The 18,602-nt window shown below is 35.7% G+C and overlaps 1 protein-coding gene across 1 annotated transcript in view; it reads right to left on the minus strand.

Moving 5' to 3' along the window:
• Positions 1-1,375: 1,375 nt before the first annotated feature.
• LOC113074143 (potassium voltage-gated channel subfamily D member 1-like) overlaps positions 1,376-18,602 on the minus strand; it is a 55,837-nt gene continuing 38,610 nt past the window's right edge. Inside the window, exons 4-7 of the mRNA XM_026246883.1 lie at positions 14,541-14,624; positions 6,008-6,100; positions 5,658-5,896; positions 1,376-4,553 (exon numbers count right to left, since the gene is read on the minus strand). Of these exons, the coding sequence (XP_026102668.1) occupies positions 4,349-4,553; positions 5,658-5,896; positions 6,008-6,100; positions 14,541-14,624 (621 nt within the window). The 3' untranslated portion in view covers positions 1,376-4,348. The remainder of the gene's footprint in view (positions 4,554-5,657; positions 5,897-6,007; positions 6,101-14,540; positions 14,625-18,602) is intronic.

Raw genomic sequence — 18,602 nt, forward strand, 5'->3', positions numbered from 1 at the left:
GCACACACACAGAGCAGTGAACACACACACACACACACCATGAACACACACCCAGAGCAGTGGGCAGCCATTTATGCTGCAGCGCCCGGGGAGCAGCTCAAGGGCACTTCAGTCGTGGTATTGCCTGCCTGAGATTCAAACCCACAACCCTAGGGTTAGGAGTCAAACTCTCTAACCACTAGGCCACAACACTCATTTTGAGTAACTTCATAACCTAGCTTCCATTCAACTCACCTTCATGAAAACCTTAAACAATTAAATTTTGATAAGATTGGAATACTTTCGGGGTGTGCTCAACAAAATTGAAATTCTGTCTTAATGACCTTTAATAATTATACAAGAAAGACCATTAGCAAATTGAAGTGTGGCCATATGGTGACCCATACTCAGAATTTGTGTTCTGTATTTAACCCATCCAAGAGCACACACAGTAGTGAGCAGACACACACCATCAACACACACATGGAGCAGTGAGCAGCTATTTATGCTGCGGCACCCGGGAGTAGTTGGGGGTTTGGTGCCTTGCTCAAGGGTCTCTGAATACTGGCCGTTCACTCCCACCACCAGCAATTCCTTCAAGTTACAAGTCCAATTCTCTAACCATTTGGCCACGACTGCCCCACAGTTAACTGTGAACTGGGTTAAAAATGACCTGCAAATAGTGACGTTCACCTTCAGCTGTCCCAAGTTTGAGTAAGGGCAAACAGTATATTTGCAAAGGGATATAGTAAATGGGTGAACATGATTTCATCAAGTACAACATTCCTGAATCGACATTCATTTTTTTTTTTTTTATCCTGGAGAAGCATTAAATTAGATTTGAGGAGTTTACAGAAGAGTTTAATAGTTCATGTGAATTTCAGGCTATAACCAATGAAGTGCCTAAGCTTAAATTAACAAACTACAAATAACAGCCATATCATGTGTGTGTGTGTGTGTGTTAACAGATAATGAATTTCCAACTGAGATCTGTTAGCGAATTTGTGCAATTCCTTTTATTGCAGCCTGCATAACTTCAAGCAGACATTATTATTAAATCACATAATTAAATGTATACCTATATATTTTTTAACATGCATACATGAATATAGGAAAGTATTAATTTTATATATTTAAAAACAAAATGTATAAATCAAGGTCAGATGGTAAACCCTGCAGTAGTTTCATAATGGTTTAGTCCCACCAGCTTTAAATGGTACTTGGCCAAATAAGCAAACCTGCTGTACACTCAACATGAAATACATATTCTAATCTAGAAGCTTACTCTAACTCTAAATAGGTAAATTTTTATGAAAATTCTTTAGGAGCCAAAATAAGACCATGAAAAATGAGTCATGATTGCAGTTTAATTTTTAATGAAAAGCCAATGATTTTGTGTTGAAGTTTTATTTGCAAATATGGAGAGAGCATGACATACTTGAAGAACAGAAACCTTGAACGTAAACACACACATATACATCTCAGACAAATTAAAGCCTTCCAAAGTTGGCCTGCTTATGCGGTCCCAGTGAACTCAGCCTTTGCCACATCACATCAATCCAAAAAAATAGACCAAACTAACATTATGATATGCAGAATGCCAACTTAAAACACATTATAGTGAAAAAAAAAAAAAAAGAAGAAGAAAAAGCTTGAGACATGTGGCAGACACACTTTCTCCAGACATTCAATTTCTAATGAGATGCCTCATTAGAAATGTATGTCAGAATAGATCAACATTTCAATTCGGATGTTCACTCTTCCAACCTCATCTTGAACACTGCATTAGACTGCTGAAGCAGACCAGCTTAAAAATGTAACCCTTAAACCTTTTTATCTCCCTAACAACAAACAGAGCCACGGTGAATGATGGGGTTCAGCAGAGCGGTGCAAGAATTTCAAATATTGGGAGGGATGATTTTGCCATGTCTAATGGACCCCTTTCACATTTCCAGGTTTTTCAGAATCAGAAATTGTCATAGAAATTGTCAAAGAAACAAGAATTTTTTTTTTTGCTTGTTTTTTGTTAATTTGATGCAAAGGCAATATAATACTAAAGTATAATGTTTATGTATAATACTTAAATAAAAAAAATGTAAAAAAAACTTTGCACAATTAACAATGATGATGACTGTTGAAACGCATTATCACAGCCTGTGAAAAGGGTCCATTATGGGGTGGTGGGGGGCCTCAATCATTTGGTCAGTTTAAATCCAGCACCTGTAAGGTCCTGTTCATCTGCCTCTATTTTTGAGTGCAACGCCTACATCTCAAAATCCACAACAGATGCAAAGAAGTAAATCCCCAACCTTCATTTTTCTTTTCCACTAATAATCAGATGTACAACGCAATACAGAAGAAAAGATCTTTTGATACTTACATTTTATCGCAACTCTAAAGTCAACAGAAGATAGAATCAAGCCTCACCCTGCTTATTTTTAGCACTGGAATATTCTGTTCCTCTCTGAAATGTCATATTTTAGAAGTTAAATGGCCATTTCATGTTGACTCAACAGTAAATCATCGGCTGCAGTCTGGGTAATTACGCTCTGCAAAATTCTTATGATTTAATAGCAATTTCTAACATTATGCAAATTGATAGCCAATTACACAGTGCTCCCTCGGGAGAAAACAAGAAAACAGTTACTTTTAAAGATTAGCACTATAAAATATCAGATGGTGTCAGCACATTTGATGAAAAGACCATATACGGATGACATTCAGACATTTTTGGGGCCACTGTTGATATTAAATGATGACACATATCAAACAAAAGAACTGAATCATATCTTTAGGTGTGATAGAGAGCCGACAGACACCATGTTTTCTGAGTTCTGTTCACTTTATTTGTGGAATAGACTTTACACCTCTGTGCTTTTGATATTTAACTCTTTAATCTCCTACAGGGAACCGTTTCATCCAACAACCCCTCCTTAAAATGAGCAGGTACCTGACCAACTACTACATTTACCACTTCACACTACTAGAGAGAGAGAGAGAGAGAGAGAGAGAGAGAGAGAGAGAGAGAACCAAAACGAACGTAAAAATAACTTAGGAACAATGCTTGTAAACAGTAACAAATATATTTTTCAGCACAATCAAGTGCACATTCGCATTCCTCCTTTTTTGTACTCATTTCCATATATAATTGTATCTTTCACTTCTGTTCTGTAGTAAAAAATAATTACACTATTATTGCCTGTCTCATTGTTGCTTATGATATTTAACAGATGAGCTTTAAATCATATTAGAGAAGTGGTTCACTGGACCCTTACATAGCTGTGTTCGATGCATAAGCTATATTGTATAAAAATAGCTAGGATTTAAAGGTTACACTTAATTACTAAGCCAAATGAAAAATAAGTTGAAGTGACTCTAATTACCGCAGTAAAACTCAATGACAGTGGTAAACGCCCTCCATTTGCTTTAAAATGCTATAGAAACCTTTCATTTTCCCATGGGAGAAAGCACATAAAAATACCTACAACGGTATCCATGCATATCTGTGATCAAATAACACAAGTCATTCCCAGTCACCCATCACACACACACATCGCCGCACTAGTCCGACCTCAGACTTTTGCAAAGAACATGCCTGAATGTTTTTATTTAATAATTTTTTTATGTGCACGTCTGGTGCAGCACGTTTGATCATTAATACTCAGTAAATATCATCTTTTTTCATCAATGTCAAGAAAGAAAACAGGACAAACGAAGCGGAGGTAAAAGAAGTACCATGCAAAAGTATGTGAGAGTAGCATGTTGGCGGCTCCATTCTCTGCCATGGTATCTACTATACAACATCATGCATGTTTGGGTCAGAAATCTTGTCTTTTTGGTGGGGTTTTGAAGATGCATGTGAGCTAAAGACGTATGATACAAATATTGATACATATACACCACCTCCTTTATAACGGCCATTGTTTCTGTAATTGTATTTTTCCCTGCAAAGATCTACGGGTTCAATATATCGATGTACTTTATGATAATTTCCACATTTGTAATATTTCCTGCAACTGTATTACGCAGTGGACGTATAGGCATAATTCCTGGTTGTTGAAACATTGCATATCTTAAAAGTAAAAGGCCTTCTGTGCCACTATAACTGCTGATTTATCATAAAATGCTATTGAGTTCATCTTTTCAGTCTCCCCCAAGCTCGGAAGATCAGTTTCTGTGTGAACTGTCCGGGGTCACAAAAACACGTCAGCTCATGCGAGTCCACGTCGAATTGTGGATTTTGGAATGAAGCAGATTCGTTACAAGATGCACTTTGTCTTTTCTGTGGCATTTGCGATCTTTCCTGGGAGAAGCCCCCATCTCTTTCTTTCTGTTGTGCAATTTGGGGATGCTTGTGTGCTTGTGGTGGTTATAAGGAAGAAATCTTCACCGTCTCATGGGTGTAGAAATTAGTGCGAGAGTTGCGTAGGATTCCGGGAAAGGCAGGAGAGGGCGGCAGACTCTCGTCAGGGGTGTTGGCGGGTGGGGTGGGTATACTGATTATAGCCGCGGTGAAATCCCTATCTTCACAGTTTAGCTTCAGGTCTTCAGTCCGGGCGTTGAGACTGGAGCGGCTGTTTGGATGCGCACACAAACACACACACACACAATTGATACAGAAGTTATTTTTCAACCACAATTTTTTTTTTTTGTCATTGATATAAAAATTGCAGAAACATTTTAACTAAGCAGTGATACTAGTCACCAGTGTAGATTTTATTTATTATAAATGTTGTATTAATATTGCCAACTTCATTATTATATAAATTATTTTCTATGACAAAAAAGGTGTGTGTGGGGGGCGGGGGGGGGGGGGGGTTATTTATCATCTTTATAACAAGTGTTAGAAATCTGATGAAAAATGTAAAGAAATATTTCTAATGTCAGAACAGTAAAGGAATTGAAAAATTTGCATAAAACATGAATTCCAAACAAATTTCATATTTATTTATTTATTTATTACTGTATGAATGATTGTGAAAATTAAATATTTAATTTCAAATGATTATGATAATAATAATGTATTTATCTAATATTATATTGTATATAAATGATAAATCAATATAAATTTTTATGCAACTGCTCCACAATTGTGTGTACATAATACATTTATGAAATAATTATATATTTATAATTATAAATTAATTTATATAATATATATTAATTTATATAGTATTTAATTACATATTAATTAAATGTAAAGTAACAATTGTAGGTAAACGTTATGACAATATTAGTAAAAAAATTGTTGATTGTTTGATAAATGAGGTTTCAATTTGATGTATATATATATATATATATATATATATATATATATATATATATATATATATATATATATATATATATATATATATATATATATAAAATCACATATTAATTATTTCATAATCTAAATGATTATGTATTTATTTCATAATTATATATTTATATAATTCTAAATTATATATCTACATAAAGGATAAATCACTATAAATGATTGGAAGTATAGCATTAGTAAAAATAGAATTCAGGCTAGACTGGTTCATGTTCTATGTTCTATTACAGTAATGAGAACTTTTTATAATAATTGAATTGTAATAAAAATAATGCAAAAATGTATAATGTCTCTCATAATACATTTTCTTTTCTTTATGCAAAATGATTTTTAGAGTGAATATTGAAATCTATGATCAGACCTTTGGAGTCCAGAAGAGGATTTGTGCACTTGCAGAGTGTCCAGCTCCTGGACGCTGCCCCGGCTGACGGATACGGTGGAGTTGGCGAGGCGGATGGCTCTTCTCTTGGCCCTGCGGGGGCAGCAGGATGTCGACATCCCCTGCTGGCTGGAGATGGAAGTGCTGCGACTGGTGCGATAACCCATTGACTCAGTCATACACATCTCACTGAACGTCAGCTCGTCTGTGAACTCGTGATTCTGTTGGACATCACAGGAGGAATGCTTCATGAAACTTTCTGGATCATGCACTTGAAGGAGCACGTAGGGTATTCTGAACTCAAAATGTATCATAATTTGAGTTGTACTTACTGTTGTCTTTTCCAGACAATGCAGCAGGTGATGGTGTTGGTGCTCAAAGGAAGATTTGTTCTTCAGACACAAAGCGTTGTCACTGTCCCGATCCTGAAAGATAAAAACACCACAAGAGTTTATTTAGGATGATCATTAAGCTCAGGTCTTTAGCAACTCACCTTAAAACAACAACCTAAAGTGAACACAAATCTATTTAAAGAGACCATGACTATTTACAGTCTTCAGAGCATAAGAATGATTTCAGGTTTATTTTTACTGGATGGATGGATGGATGGATAGATAGATATAATTATATTACATCAATTATATAAAAATTATAACCTATAATTATTATTAATTATACTTGCCCTAGTAAGTGTCACTAAACATAAGAATATTAATAATGTATTATAATTAAAATGACTATTAATATTAATGTTGTTATTACATATATATAACATATGTTTTTATTATTACAAGTTACAAAAACTGTTTAAACTGTATTCTGTTTTCAAATATATATATATATATATATATAGTTCAAAAGAACAACATTTATTTGAAATAAAAAACTTTGTAATATTCTAAGTGTATTTAATTATTGTGTTTTTTTATAATTTGTATCAACTGAATGCATCCTTGCTCCTTGCTGAATAAACATTAATTTCTTAAAGAAAATGTTTGGCTATAAAATTGAATGGTGTATGTGTGTGTGTATCATATTGATAATTTCTGTAATTTCTCTCTCTCTCTCTCTCTCTCTCTCGCCATTTTTCTACAGTACATACATTTTTTTTGTTGTTAAATAAATACAGATAAAATATGCACATTAAAGACGGCTAAAAATGATCAAAAACAGTCAGCAAAGAAGCGAGTAGGCAGTGACCATGTTGTGTGACTTTGGTGTGCTGGGAGATTCAAATTGTGTTCCTGCCTAACTTGTTTGATACACTATGATACATTTCAGAATGTGAGCTGCTGTTTGAGTAGTTTTATCCCAGAATTACTAGATCAAATACATAATTTAACTACTTTCAACATTACACTGGCTCACTGAGGGTTAAAAGCATCATTGCCCTAATGTCACCTGTGATTTGACCTTGCTTCACCACGCAACTACCTCTCGAGACAGACCGCGATGTCTCGCGCACGTATCCGGTAACCTCTTTAACCTCTCGTTGTAAAACGATCACAGGCAATGATGTCATGTCCCAAAGAACAAGCCTCTAAAGAAACAGTCCCAGAGTCTCCCTTTTATGTTTCCTGATATCATCTGGCCTCCGAGCACTTTGTAGCTCAAGTCAAGGTGGTTTATCGCTATTCTGGCCACCATCTAGAAGCAGCCCATCGGAGGCCTTTAAAAAGCAGCCGATCTTATCGAGAAAATAGAGGACGGTCGTTCGGAGTGCATCTGACACCCAGGAAGGAGCAAGGACAGAAATGCCCCATCAGCCGAAACCAAGGATGACTGAGGGAGCCGGGACAGATAAGATCACCAATAACTGGACTTAAACACTATAAGTTTTGTTTTTGCTAAACTAAAAGTCCCAAGCAGAATGGCATGATGCAGCTACACCGCCGAAAACATTTGAGAAAGTTTGATCATGTAGGATGCATGTGGGAGCGAAAAGCAATTCCACTTCTTAGCTGGAAAAACTAAAACGTCTCAATGCTTTTGTGGCCCAACAGGACGGATCTGGAACGGAGACAACATAATATAAAGTATTTCACTCCCATATAATCCAACACAGGAACTACATTTAAAAATGCCCCGAAGCACAAGTGTCTGAGCAAACAAATTCTAGAGAGCTGTTTCAATAAAGGATCCACTACGTTATCTTGACTCACAACAACAAGAGAGCAACATGCCGAATGCGATACATCGTTCGGTGCAGCGTGAAATGAGAAAATGAAAGAATCTCAATTTGTCTTAACCTATGTCCTGTTTGACTGAGGAACCCAAAGTGAATTTCTCTGCCACCCGATCACAGGTATGCCAGCTATAAATTCCAAATAAATACATTTCAGTCAAATCCACAGGCAGCAATACTCTCTTCCCGAACACTCCATCAGGAAAAGAGATTTGCCTCCCTGCGGAGGAACTTCAGAGGGTATTAAACCATCAATCACTGACAGTTCCATTGGTAAAAAAAAAAAAAAGTGCTGATAGGGACGTCACATTAAAGACACAATTATCTCAGTGGAGACGAGTGGAGATACAGCCATTGGATGAAAACTACCTGTGATTAGCATCTGTGCAGGCTGTACTGGTGTGAAACTAAAATGCATTATTTTAAAAGCTCCAGGGTTAGATAGAATCAAGAAATCTAGGCCACTGTCTTTTGTAAATCATAACAAAAATCATAACTTCTAAAAACATATTTTTTAATGATGATGGCGATGCTGGAATGTTCAGGATAGTTGCTTGGTTGTTGATGAGTGGTTGCTTACTGGTTAAAGTCAAATGGTGCATGATGAGTTACATAAATACAGGATTAAGTTTAATAATGCTACAGTATTTAAAATGGTTAAGTATTATTAATAAAGAAAAAAATAATCCTATATTTAGTGGTCCTTACTAATGCAAGCATAATTATGATTAATAATAATACTAATAATACTCATAATAAATTGTAATTATTATAATTTTTATTGACTTTATATTAATTATTGTAAATAATAATAATAATAATAATAATAATAAAACGTGTTAAGCACAACTAAATAAAATACAGTATTTCGCATAAAGGGTTATTTTGATCTATAATTTTGAACATTTCAGACCATACATAATTATTATTGTTATTATTATTTTTTATATTATTATTGAAAATTTACTATTAAAACTATTTCAGTGGCATGTACTTGGGCAAATACAAGTTCATTTATAACAGGTAAATCATACATACTGTACATCACATAAACATTTGCTAATGACCTTTCTTCAAAGGTCAAGACTCGCATCGACTCTTTAATGCTGATGACAGTGTGCAGACACAAAAGTAAGACCTAAGTAGAAATTCAAAGCCTAGAATAGGACTCCGCCTGGCTTATAAATAGCACTGCAGGCCTGTTAGTAATGGGTTTATAGATCCACGCTGAAAAAAATACCCCCTCACTCGGGGATTGTAAATATTGGATTATTGTGGGTTTCACTACCTGAGAAGATTCCGGAGAACTCTACCTGATGCATTAGTAAAGACGCAGATTGGATCTCTCTCTCTCTCTCTCTCTCTCTCGCTTTGAAACTCTGCCACCCTTCCTAATAAGTGGTATAAGATGTTGCATAGGGCCCGTGGCTACCAGAGGGCCTCATGTCAGGGTTCACACAGTAATGCTTGGTAATAATAACTTTGATGAAGTTTCCATTTATCAGTCATGTGTGTTTTATAATGAAGAGGTGGCACTATACAACTGGAGCTGAGAAGTGAAAAAAGATAAAAGAAAGTGAGCAAGATAAGGGTGCATTTTGAAAACTGAAATGGCGGTTGCTGGATTATATTTTAACTGTTTAATTCCACATTTTGCAAGCTCTTTGAAGATGCGCTGTGCCAGTGTAACAACAATTATGAACATAAGCACTTATATATATATATATATATATATATATATATATATATATATATATATATATATATATATATATATATATTGTCACGGGAGGAGCACAAGACAGACACAGTGGGCGTGGCGTCAGGCCTCGGAGAGGCTTTTATTAACAGAAATCATAAAACAAAGGGAATAAAAGTGGCCAAAAGGGGGAAAGTGTCCAAAATAACAGGGAATCTGGTGTCCTCGTTGTGCTGCGGGATTTGTGTAGGTCGGGCAGTGTTCATCAAGGAAGGGTCCAGGCAAGGGGCGGAGTCCGGCGGCCGCACGCGCTCCCCTCCTTGGTCCGGGGCGCGAGGGGCGGCGGCTTCTCCTAGCGGCCGCGTCTCTCTCGTTGGCCGCGGCGCTGGTAGGGGATGGACGGCCCGGCATCCTGGCCCGTCGGCCGTGTATACGGGTGCGGTTCCCATCCGGACCGCGGGTCCGGCAGCTCACGTCTTGGTGGCGCGGGAGTCCCTCAACGCACCCTTCCTGGACCCACGAGGACACCAGTGTGCATGCACGGGGAAGAGACCGGTCTCCTGAGGAGAGGCGCGTTGGGCTTTTAAACAGCGGCGGTAATGAGGCTCCACTTCCTTCAGGTGTGCCCCATCACACGCCGCCAGCCCTGACTCGTCCAGCGCCCCTCCTCTCACACACCCACTCCAGTCGGGAGCCTGGTGAAGGGCGGCGATTTAGGACGGGGTGCCGGTGATAATCAGGGAGGAGGCAGCTGACTCGTCACAATATATATATATATATATATATATATATATATATAATATTATATTTCTATAATTATAGACATCTCATTATCTGAATGTTTTTGATTTCTGAGCTCACATTAGCTTATTTTCCATTGACCAGTTCAGTGTTTTACAACACTGCGTATTTGCCATGTAAAAGTTCATCAGATTTTCTCTTTGATTTGTGATGCTGAACTGCAAGTTCATTCTTTGACAGGAGGTGGCACTTGAGGAACAGCAGAAATACAGCCATATTTATTTATTTTATTTTATTTTTTGCACCTGCTTTGAATACAGCTGTTTTTCCTGCATGGTGAAGATGGATTTCAGCAGTGGGGAAAGGTGTGTTGATGATCTGCTTTAATCCCTGCAGTTATGATCTGATAAACTAACAGGCCATGAGTCAGCGACAGATAGGATTTTAAGACCAACACACTTCAAAAAAATCCTGCAAGGTGTAAATCCTGCTTTCAAGAAACAGAAAAAGGGTATCTAGATTAGTTATCTGACAGAAGTGGTCATTATTCACTTAGATTTTATGGCAAACAGCTAGGACGGTCACACATGAAATACAAGCATACACCTTTAAACCCTTTTTTAAACAGAACTTCCCTTTAAACCCTTTTATCCCTTTAAACTTATACATAGCTTTAAATAAATGGATTATGAATACCTGTAAGTAAATACTACTTTTAAGGTTAAACTTGTTTTATTTGGTTTTATTAGACGTTCTCATTAAGACAACACCACTACTGTGCAATGTGCATACTTGAACAATCCCCAACAAATGCATATTAAACTTTTTATGCATTTATGTATAGGCTACAAACATTGCTCCTCATTGCAAATATTTTTTTCTTGTTATATGAATATGTTATATCTTTATCTGGATTTAAGAATGTTCAGATATTTGATATATATGATATATACTTGTTTTGATTCTTTCTTAGTCTTTCAGCAACTTTGAATTTGTGTTAAACAAATGGGAAAATCCATACGCAGTTAACTTAGGTTCATTTTCCGCCTTTAAACGTGAGGTAGACTCTATATTCAGAATGTATTACAAGAGCAACAGAATAAACGACAAGCGCAGTAAACACACCCTGGAGCTAGAGGAACTGCAACGAGTGCAATAATTACATAAAACCACAGATAGAAACAGACATTTCCCTGGGAAGGCAATTACCACAGAATAATGATAACCAGGGCTTCCTTAGAAAGGCAGTGACTGGAAAAGGGCAAGAGATTGTTTCCATTGGAACAATCATTGTACTTAATATCACTTAATGCAGCAGAGTAAATGCTATTTGTTTAAGAGATACTTCACCAACCCCCCCAAAAAAATAATAAAATAAAATAAACATCATTTACTCACACACAGATCATTCCAAACCCATAAGACTTTCTTCCTTTTGTGGAACATAAAATAAGTAATTTTAAAGAATGTTGCTAACTCCACAGTTTCAGATAGCATTTACTTCCACTGTCTGGACAAACAATACTAGAAATGGGAACCAAAATTATTTGGTTACCAGAATTCTTCCAAATATTGTCTTTTTTGTTTAGCAGGAAAAAAAATGCATACAGGAGCACAAAATAAGATATTCTGAAGAATATTGGTAAAAAAAAAAAAAAAAAATACAAAACCAAAATTGCTTGGCTACAGACATTCTTCAAAATATCCTCTTTATTTTTGTTCAGCAGAAGAAAATAAATGTATACATGAAGATAAAAGAAGATATTTAGCAGAAGGTTGGTTATAGTTTTGTTTCCCACTGACTTCAACTATATGGACCAAAAATACTGGAAGTCGATGGGAACCGAAACGGTTATCAACATTCTTCAAAAAAAATAAAAAAATAAATAAATTGTTGTGTTCAGCAAAAGGAAGTAAGTCATAAAGTTTCCTCAATGACATGAGGGTGCGTAAATGCTTTTCTTTCAGCATACCCGCATGCTGGAAAGAGAAAAAAAAATCTGTTGAAATAACAACTGAATCATACTGTGATAAATTACATGAGGTAAAGCACATCATGAAACCACCCAGGAAGGAGAACCAGGACAAAGCTACATTTTCCTAGATCACCAGTTCTTAGATGGTGTAGTTATGGCATCTACCAGCAGGAGGCTAACCGAACCATGCTAACCCGAACCTGACCCCTTGAAAAACAAAAGCTTCCTGGGGGTTTTATCAAGGTGAGCATCAAGTGAACCGACTAGCCTTAAAGGGTCGTTGTAATTACTGTTGCGCATCCCACCTGTCCAGCATCACCTGCCCTACATTCCCAGTGTTGTTAATTGCGCTTTCCTCACAGCAAGGATGCGGCGCCCCAGCCATGGCCCTGAAACTGCATTAAGCTGACTCGGAATGTCAGCAGCCATATGAAAGAGCTGTTATTACAAGGCACTTGAAGGACTGATGCATTCTCAGAGACCAAATGACTGACCTTTACACATACAGTAAAACTGTTTGATGAGATTGAAAAGACTATCTCATATCTCAGAAATCTGTTCTGTGTTCAGCAGCAGGCTGGCAGCCGAATAATATACTGTACTCTTTATGAGCTGGTGTGCTGTGCTTTAATGACCCTTCATGTCATGCTGTGAATATGAATACTTCCATGCTGGAGCTGGAGCTGAGATTCTCGTTGCTGGGTTTGACTGTGATTTAATGTGTTGTGTTAAACTTTTAGAGTTTAATGCTTTTTAAATCTGAAGAATTAGATTTTTGTTGTAGTTCTGAGCTGGGAAAGTTATGCGTTTGTAATGGACAAAGACATTTTGATTAATATTTTAAAGATGGCAGACTTTGGCAATTTTTTTATAAAGAATTCAAATTAATTTACCCGCATGTTTTTCAAAACCTATAGGATTTTTTCTTTCTTTCTTTTCTTTCTGTGGAACACGCACAGTAAAAAACTTGGGGGAAGTTTCAACAGCTTCACCAACTTGGCCAGAAACGTGCATGTTTTGATGGTTTTCATTCTTAAATTTGCTTACGTCAAGCGAGATGCTCATGTTAGCCTTTAAACAGAAAACCATCTTATTATGGCAGATCCAATTTCAATCATTTCTGCTGGAGAATTATTGCAGCATCTATTACACTCTGTGTACGCAGACACCGTACTAACGCTAGTTGAGAGAACACTTAACGATTCCTTCTCAACAATACAGTGCGACTTCCCAGAATACACACAAACATTACTGTCTAATTTTCTCTACACTCACATAGTCAGATGTTTAATGTCTGTGCTGAAAGATTCCACTTATGTTACAAAACTCTGTGTATCTTTTTAGAGATTTGATGTCAGGCAAATTTCGTCAAATCCTGTGGAGCAGCCTAGGAGACTGATAAAGACATCAGTTCTACAGTTCATTTAAATATATAGTTAATTAACTATAGTTAAAAATATATTTTACACCAAAATGAAAGTCATTTACTCATCCTTACATTGTACCAAACTTATATGATTTTTTTTTTTAAAAGCATAAAAGTATCATAAAAGCATATGATTTGTGCACTGATATATAAGTTATATGATAGCTTTTTGTTTTGAAACAGACTGAAATTTTATTTTACTTTAGTCTGTCTATTTATATACAAATTTGCTTTAATGATGCACAACAGGCAGATTTAGATTTTGTGCATGTACAGTATCCTGTGGTTCAAAAGTTTAGAGTCAGAAAGATGCATTAAAAATAAATAAATCATTTTATTCAGCAAGAACGCGATAAATTAAATTACTGACATTTATAATGTTACAAAATAAAAATTTCAGTTTCAAATAAATGGTGTTCTTTTTACGTTTCTTATTATATTCATTAAAGAATAATAAAAAAATCTGTTTTAGCAAAAATATTCAACTTTACAACTGCTTTTAACATTGATAATATTAGAAATTTTTATTGAGCATCAAACTTATTTTAAATTGATTTTTTTTTCACAACAGTATAATTTTTATCAAATACATGCAGCCTTGTGTGATCATAAAGCCACAGGTTGCATTGACTACTTGTATGGTGTTTTGGCGTCTTTGGAGCATGAAAGACCATAATCACTCCTGTCCTTACCATTTTGTTTTGAAGCAAGAAAGTCATATGTGTCTGGGGCAACATGAGGGCGAGTAAACTACACAGTCATAACCTTTTTAGACTCAATTTTTAATAGAAACACATGTCTTTAATGAAAAACAAAACTACTCATGAAAAAGACTCACATGAAATCCTCCTTCATCTTTGTATTGTAGGAAGGCGTTGGTGGTTCCCTTCTTGGCCAAGCGAATCCTGGCAAGACGGACTTTCTGAAAAACAAAAGAGAATTTATTTGAATCGATCCTATCAGCGACTCTGAGTAATGCGAGTAATGATACCAGTGATGCTGTTTAATTACATCAAGGTTTGTTTAATGCTATTTTTGGCCTTTTGGATATTATTGCAAAGAAAACAGAGAAAAGGGATACTTATTTGGTAACCCAAAAACCCAGGCTTTTTTTCTTTTTTTTTCTTCTTTTTTTTAGAAGACAACCCAACATTGATAATCAATGACAAATGGAAGTATAACAATCAAATGTGTGTTGTTGTTTTTTTTCATACTAGAACTAAAGTAGAACATAGTCAGATTAGTAGCGTTTCTAGGCTTTTGTAAAAATTATTTTTCTGCATACACACACACACACACACACACACGCATACACCAACACACAAATATAAATAAATTAGTAAAAAATAAACATTTAAAAATATATGCATAAAATATCTTTTTTTTTAAACTCATATTTTTTTTTGTTGGTATTTTCTAATTATATATTTTCTTTAGATTTTTATATTTGTTAGATATATATATATATATATATATATATATATATATATATATATATATATATATATATATATATTTACACACACACACACACAGAAACAATAAAATAAAATAAAAAGATTACATTTGTTTTACAACATTTTATTATTTTGAAAATATTAACATGTTTAATCTGACCCATTTCACTTAATGACTGAAAAATTTAGTGATTAAACTAAATTACTACATTCTTTCTTAGGCAAAAATATTTCACAATGTGTCTAATTTTCAGGCTGTGCTTAAAATTAAAAACCTTAACCATAAAATATAAAAAGTTGATAGGGTAAAACAAAGCATCTAATCAAGACATTCTTGTCGTTTGAAGTCATGTTGGTGCATAGAAAATTATTTAAAGAAATAAGTGTTAATGATAAATCTCCAGTGACACCAGTGAACTTGTACTGGCCAAAAAAAAACGTATAAAAGAATTTTAGAGCGTTTCTTTTTTAATTTTTTTTATTGTGATTGTAATATCCATGTTGATAATGAAAAAGATGCATTGGGATTAGCATTTAAAGATATTCTAAACTCTAATGGGGTTAGACAACATGTGTCAGGACCTACTCATTGTCTTTATGATACTTTAGATTTAATACTGTCACATGGAATTGATGCTAAGGACATTGAAATTCTGCAGCAGAGGGATGATATGTCGGATCATTATCTAGTCTCGTGTATACTCCATATTGCTAAAGCTGCAAACTCAACTGCTTGTTAGAAATATGGTAGAACCATCACATCTACAAAAAAAGACTGCTTTGTAAATAAACTTCCTGACTTGTCTCAATTCCTCAGCAAACCCAATAGCTCAGAAAAACTTGGTGTAACAGAAATTATTGACTCTCTCTTTTCTAGCACTTCAGATATGGTTCCTCCTTTACGCTAAAAGAAGATTATGGAAAACAGTGTGACACTGTGGTATAACAAGCAAATCATCAAATCCAACAACTTGTATGTTAGACCCTTTTCCATCTAAGCTACTAAAAGAGGTGCTTCAAGAAGTCATAGATGCTCTTCTGAATATTATAAATTTTTCAATGTTATAATGATATGTCCCAAAATCCTTCAAAAACTGGCTGTTATTATGCCTCTCATTAAAAAAAAAAAACAATCACAACTTGATCTTGGAAAATTTGTTAATTACAGACCAATCTCAAATCTTGTCAAAAATATTAGAAAAGGCGGTATCCTATCAGATATGTTCCTTCTAAGAGAGAAATGGTATCTGTGAGGATTTCCAGTCAGATTTATACCATATCATAGTACTAATACTGCTCTCATTAGAGTTACAAATGACCTGCTCTTATAATACGATTGTGGGTGTATTTCTCTATCAGTGTGTTACTGTATCCTAGTGTTGTGTTTGACACTATTGACCACAACATTCTTTTGACTAGACTTCAAAGCTATGTTAGCAGTGACGGTTCAAATCTTACTTATCTGACCATCATCAATTTGTAGCAGTGAATGAAGAGGTGTCATATCAATAACAAGCACAGTATGGAATACCATAAGGCTCAGTACTAGGACCACTACTTTTCACACTTTACATGTTACCCTTGGAAGATATCATCAGGAAACATGATGTTAGCTTTCACTGTTATGCCGATGATACTCAGCTCTGTTTCTTCGTAGCCCACTGATACATACCAGTTCGCAAAACTAATGGAATGCATTGTTGATATAAAAACTGGATGACTAGTAATTTTCTAATGCTAAATTCTGAAGAGACAAAACAAAACAGTGTTGTTAATTATTGGACCAAAAACCTCTGCATGATATAACCTAGAACACTGTCTAACACTTGATGGCTGCTCTGTCAATTCTTTATCATCAATTAGGAAACTAGGTGTTCTATTTGACAGCAATATTTCCTTTGAAAACCATGTTTCTAGCATTTGTGAAACCGATTTTTTCCATTAAAAAAATGATAGAATTTAGTAATTAGTAAGCAAACTCCAGCTGGTCCAGAATGCAACAGCTAGAGTTCAATGAATCATCAATTAACTGACTTTAACTGAAAAAAAAATACTTTTTTGTTATTGTCCTCTTGCATTATTGACAAACTGTTTTCCTGTTTGACACTGTCAGTGGTGGACGAAGTACACAAATCAAGTACTTGAGTAAAAGTACAGATACGTATAATAAAATATTACTCCAGTAAAAGTAAAAGTACTCCTTTTTCAATTTTACTCAAGTGAAAGTACAAAAGTACTAAATTTTTTATGTACTTAAGTAAAAAAAGTACTGAAAGATAGATGTTTGAATAACGTCCTTAATAACAATGGATGAAAAGTTTAGAGCTCTACTGATGATTAAGTCTAGAGTGTGTCCACCTTTGTGTGTGGGTCCATGTACATGCTGAATCGACAAGTAAAAAAAAGCCTCAAATCCAAATATTAATTTATCACCAATTAACTGTTTGACAAACACTTCCTGCTTCGATGTCCAGATCTGAATTTAAAAAAATCTCAAACATGCTCCGATGTCCCGATCTGAATCAACCGAGTCGCGACCAGGCTCCGAAGTGGCGATCTGAATCTACCGAGTCACGAACAGGCTCCGAAGTGCCGATCTGAATCAACCGAGTCGCGAACAGGCTCCGAAGTGCCGATCTGAATCAACCGAGTCGCGAACAGGCTCCGAAGTGCCGATCTGAATCAACCGAGTCGCGAACGGGTTCCGAAGTGCCGATCTGAATCAACCGAGTCGCGAACATGATCCGAAGTGCCGGTCTTAATCAACCGAGTCGCGAACAGGCTCCGAAGTGCCGATCTGAATCAACCGAGTCGCGAACATGATCCGAAGTCCCGATCTGAATCAACCGAGTCGCGAACAGGCTCCGAAGTCCCGATCTGAATCAACCGAGTCGCGAACAGGCTCCGAACTCCCGATCTGAATCAACCGAGTCGCGAACAGGCTCCGAAGTGCCGTTCTGAATCAACCGAGTCGCGAACAGGCTCCGAAGTGCCGATCTGAAAACTTCGACCAAAGAATGTAAAAAAAAAGTAAATAACTCAATTTCTCTAATAACTCTATACTCTAATAACTCTACAAATCTATGAAAGACTCAGATCACGTGTCTAAAAATAAATCGCTATAGTAAAAGAGAAATAATAAGAGGAGTGAAGTTTCCTACCGTTCTGCTGTTTGGTCCTCAAGCGCGTCTGACGCTCCGCGGCGCGTCTCCGCCCCTCACACGCGCGTTTACAGCGCTAAATTAATCATCTTTGCTAATTATTATACATTTACTTCATTGTCAACTCCAGGTACTACTTCATCTATTATTGTTCATTGAACTGTTTGAAACAAAAAAAGGTTGTATTTCAGTAATAATTCTAAATTATCAAAATAAAATATATAAAATAATGGTTTCTATTTTAATATCCTTTAAAATATAATCTATTTCTGTGATGTGCAG

This window comes from Carassius auratus, unplaced genomic scaffold (assembly GCF_003368295.1).
Source record: "Carassius auratus strain Wakin unplaced genomic scaffold, ASM336829v1 scaf_tig00013767, whole genome shotgun sequence".
NCBI classification, from domain to species: Eukaryota; Metazoa; Chordata; class Actinopteri; order Cypriniformes; family Cyprinidae; genus Carassius; species Carassius auratus.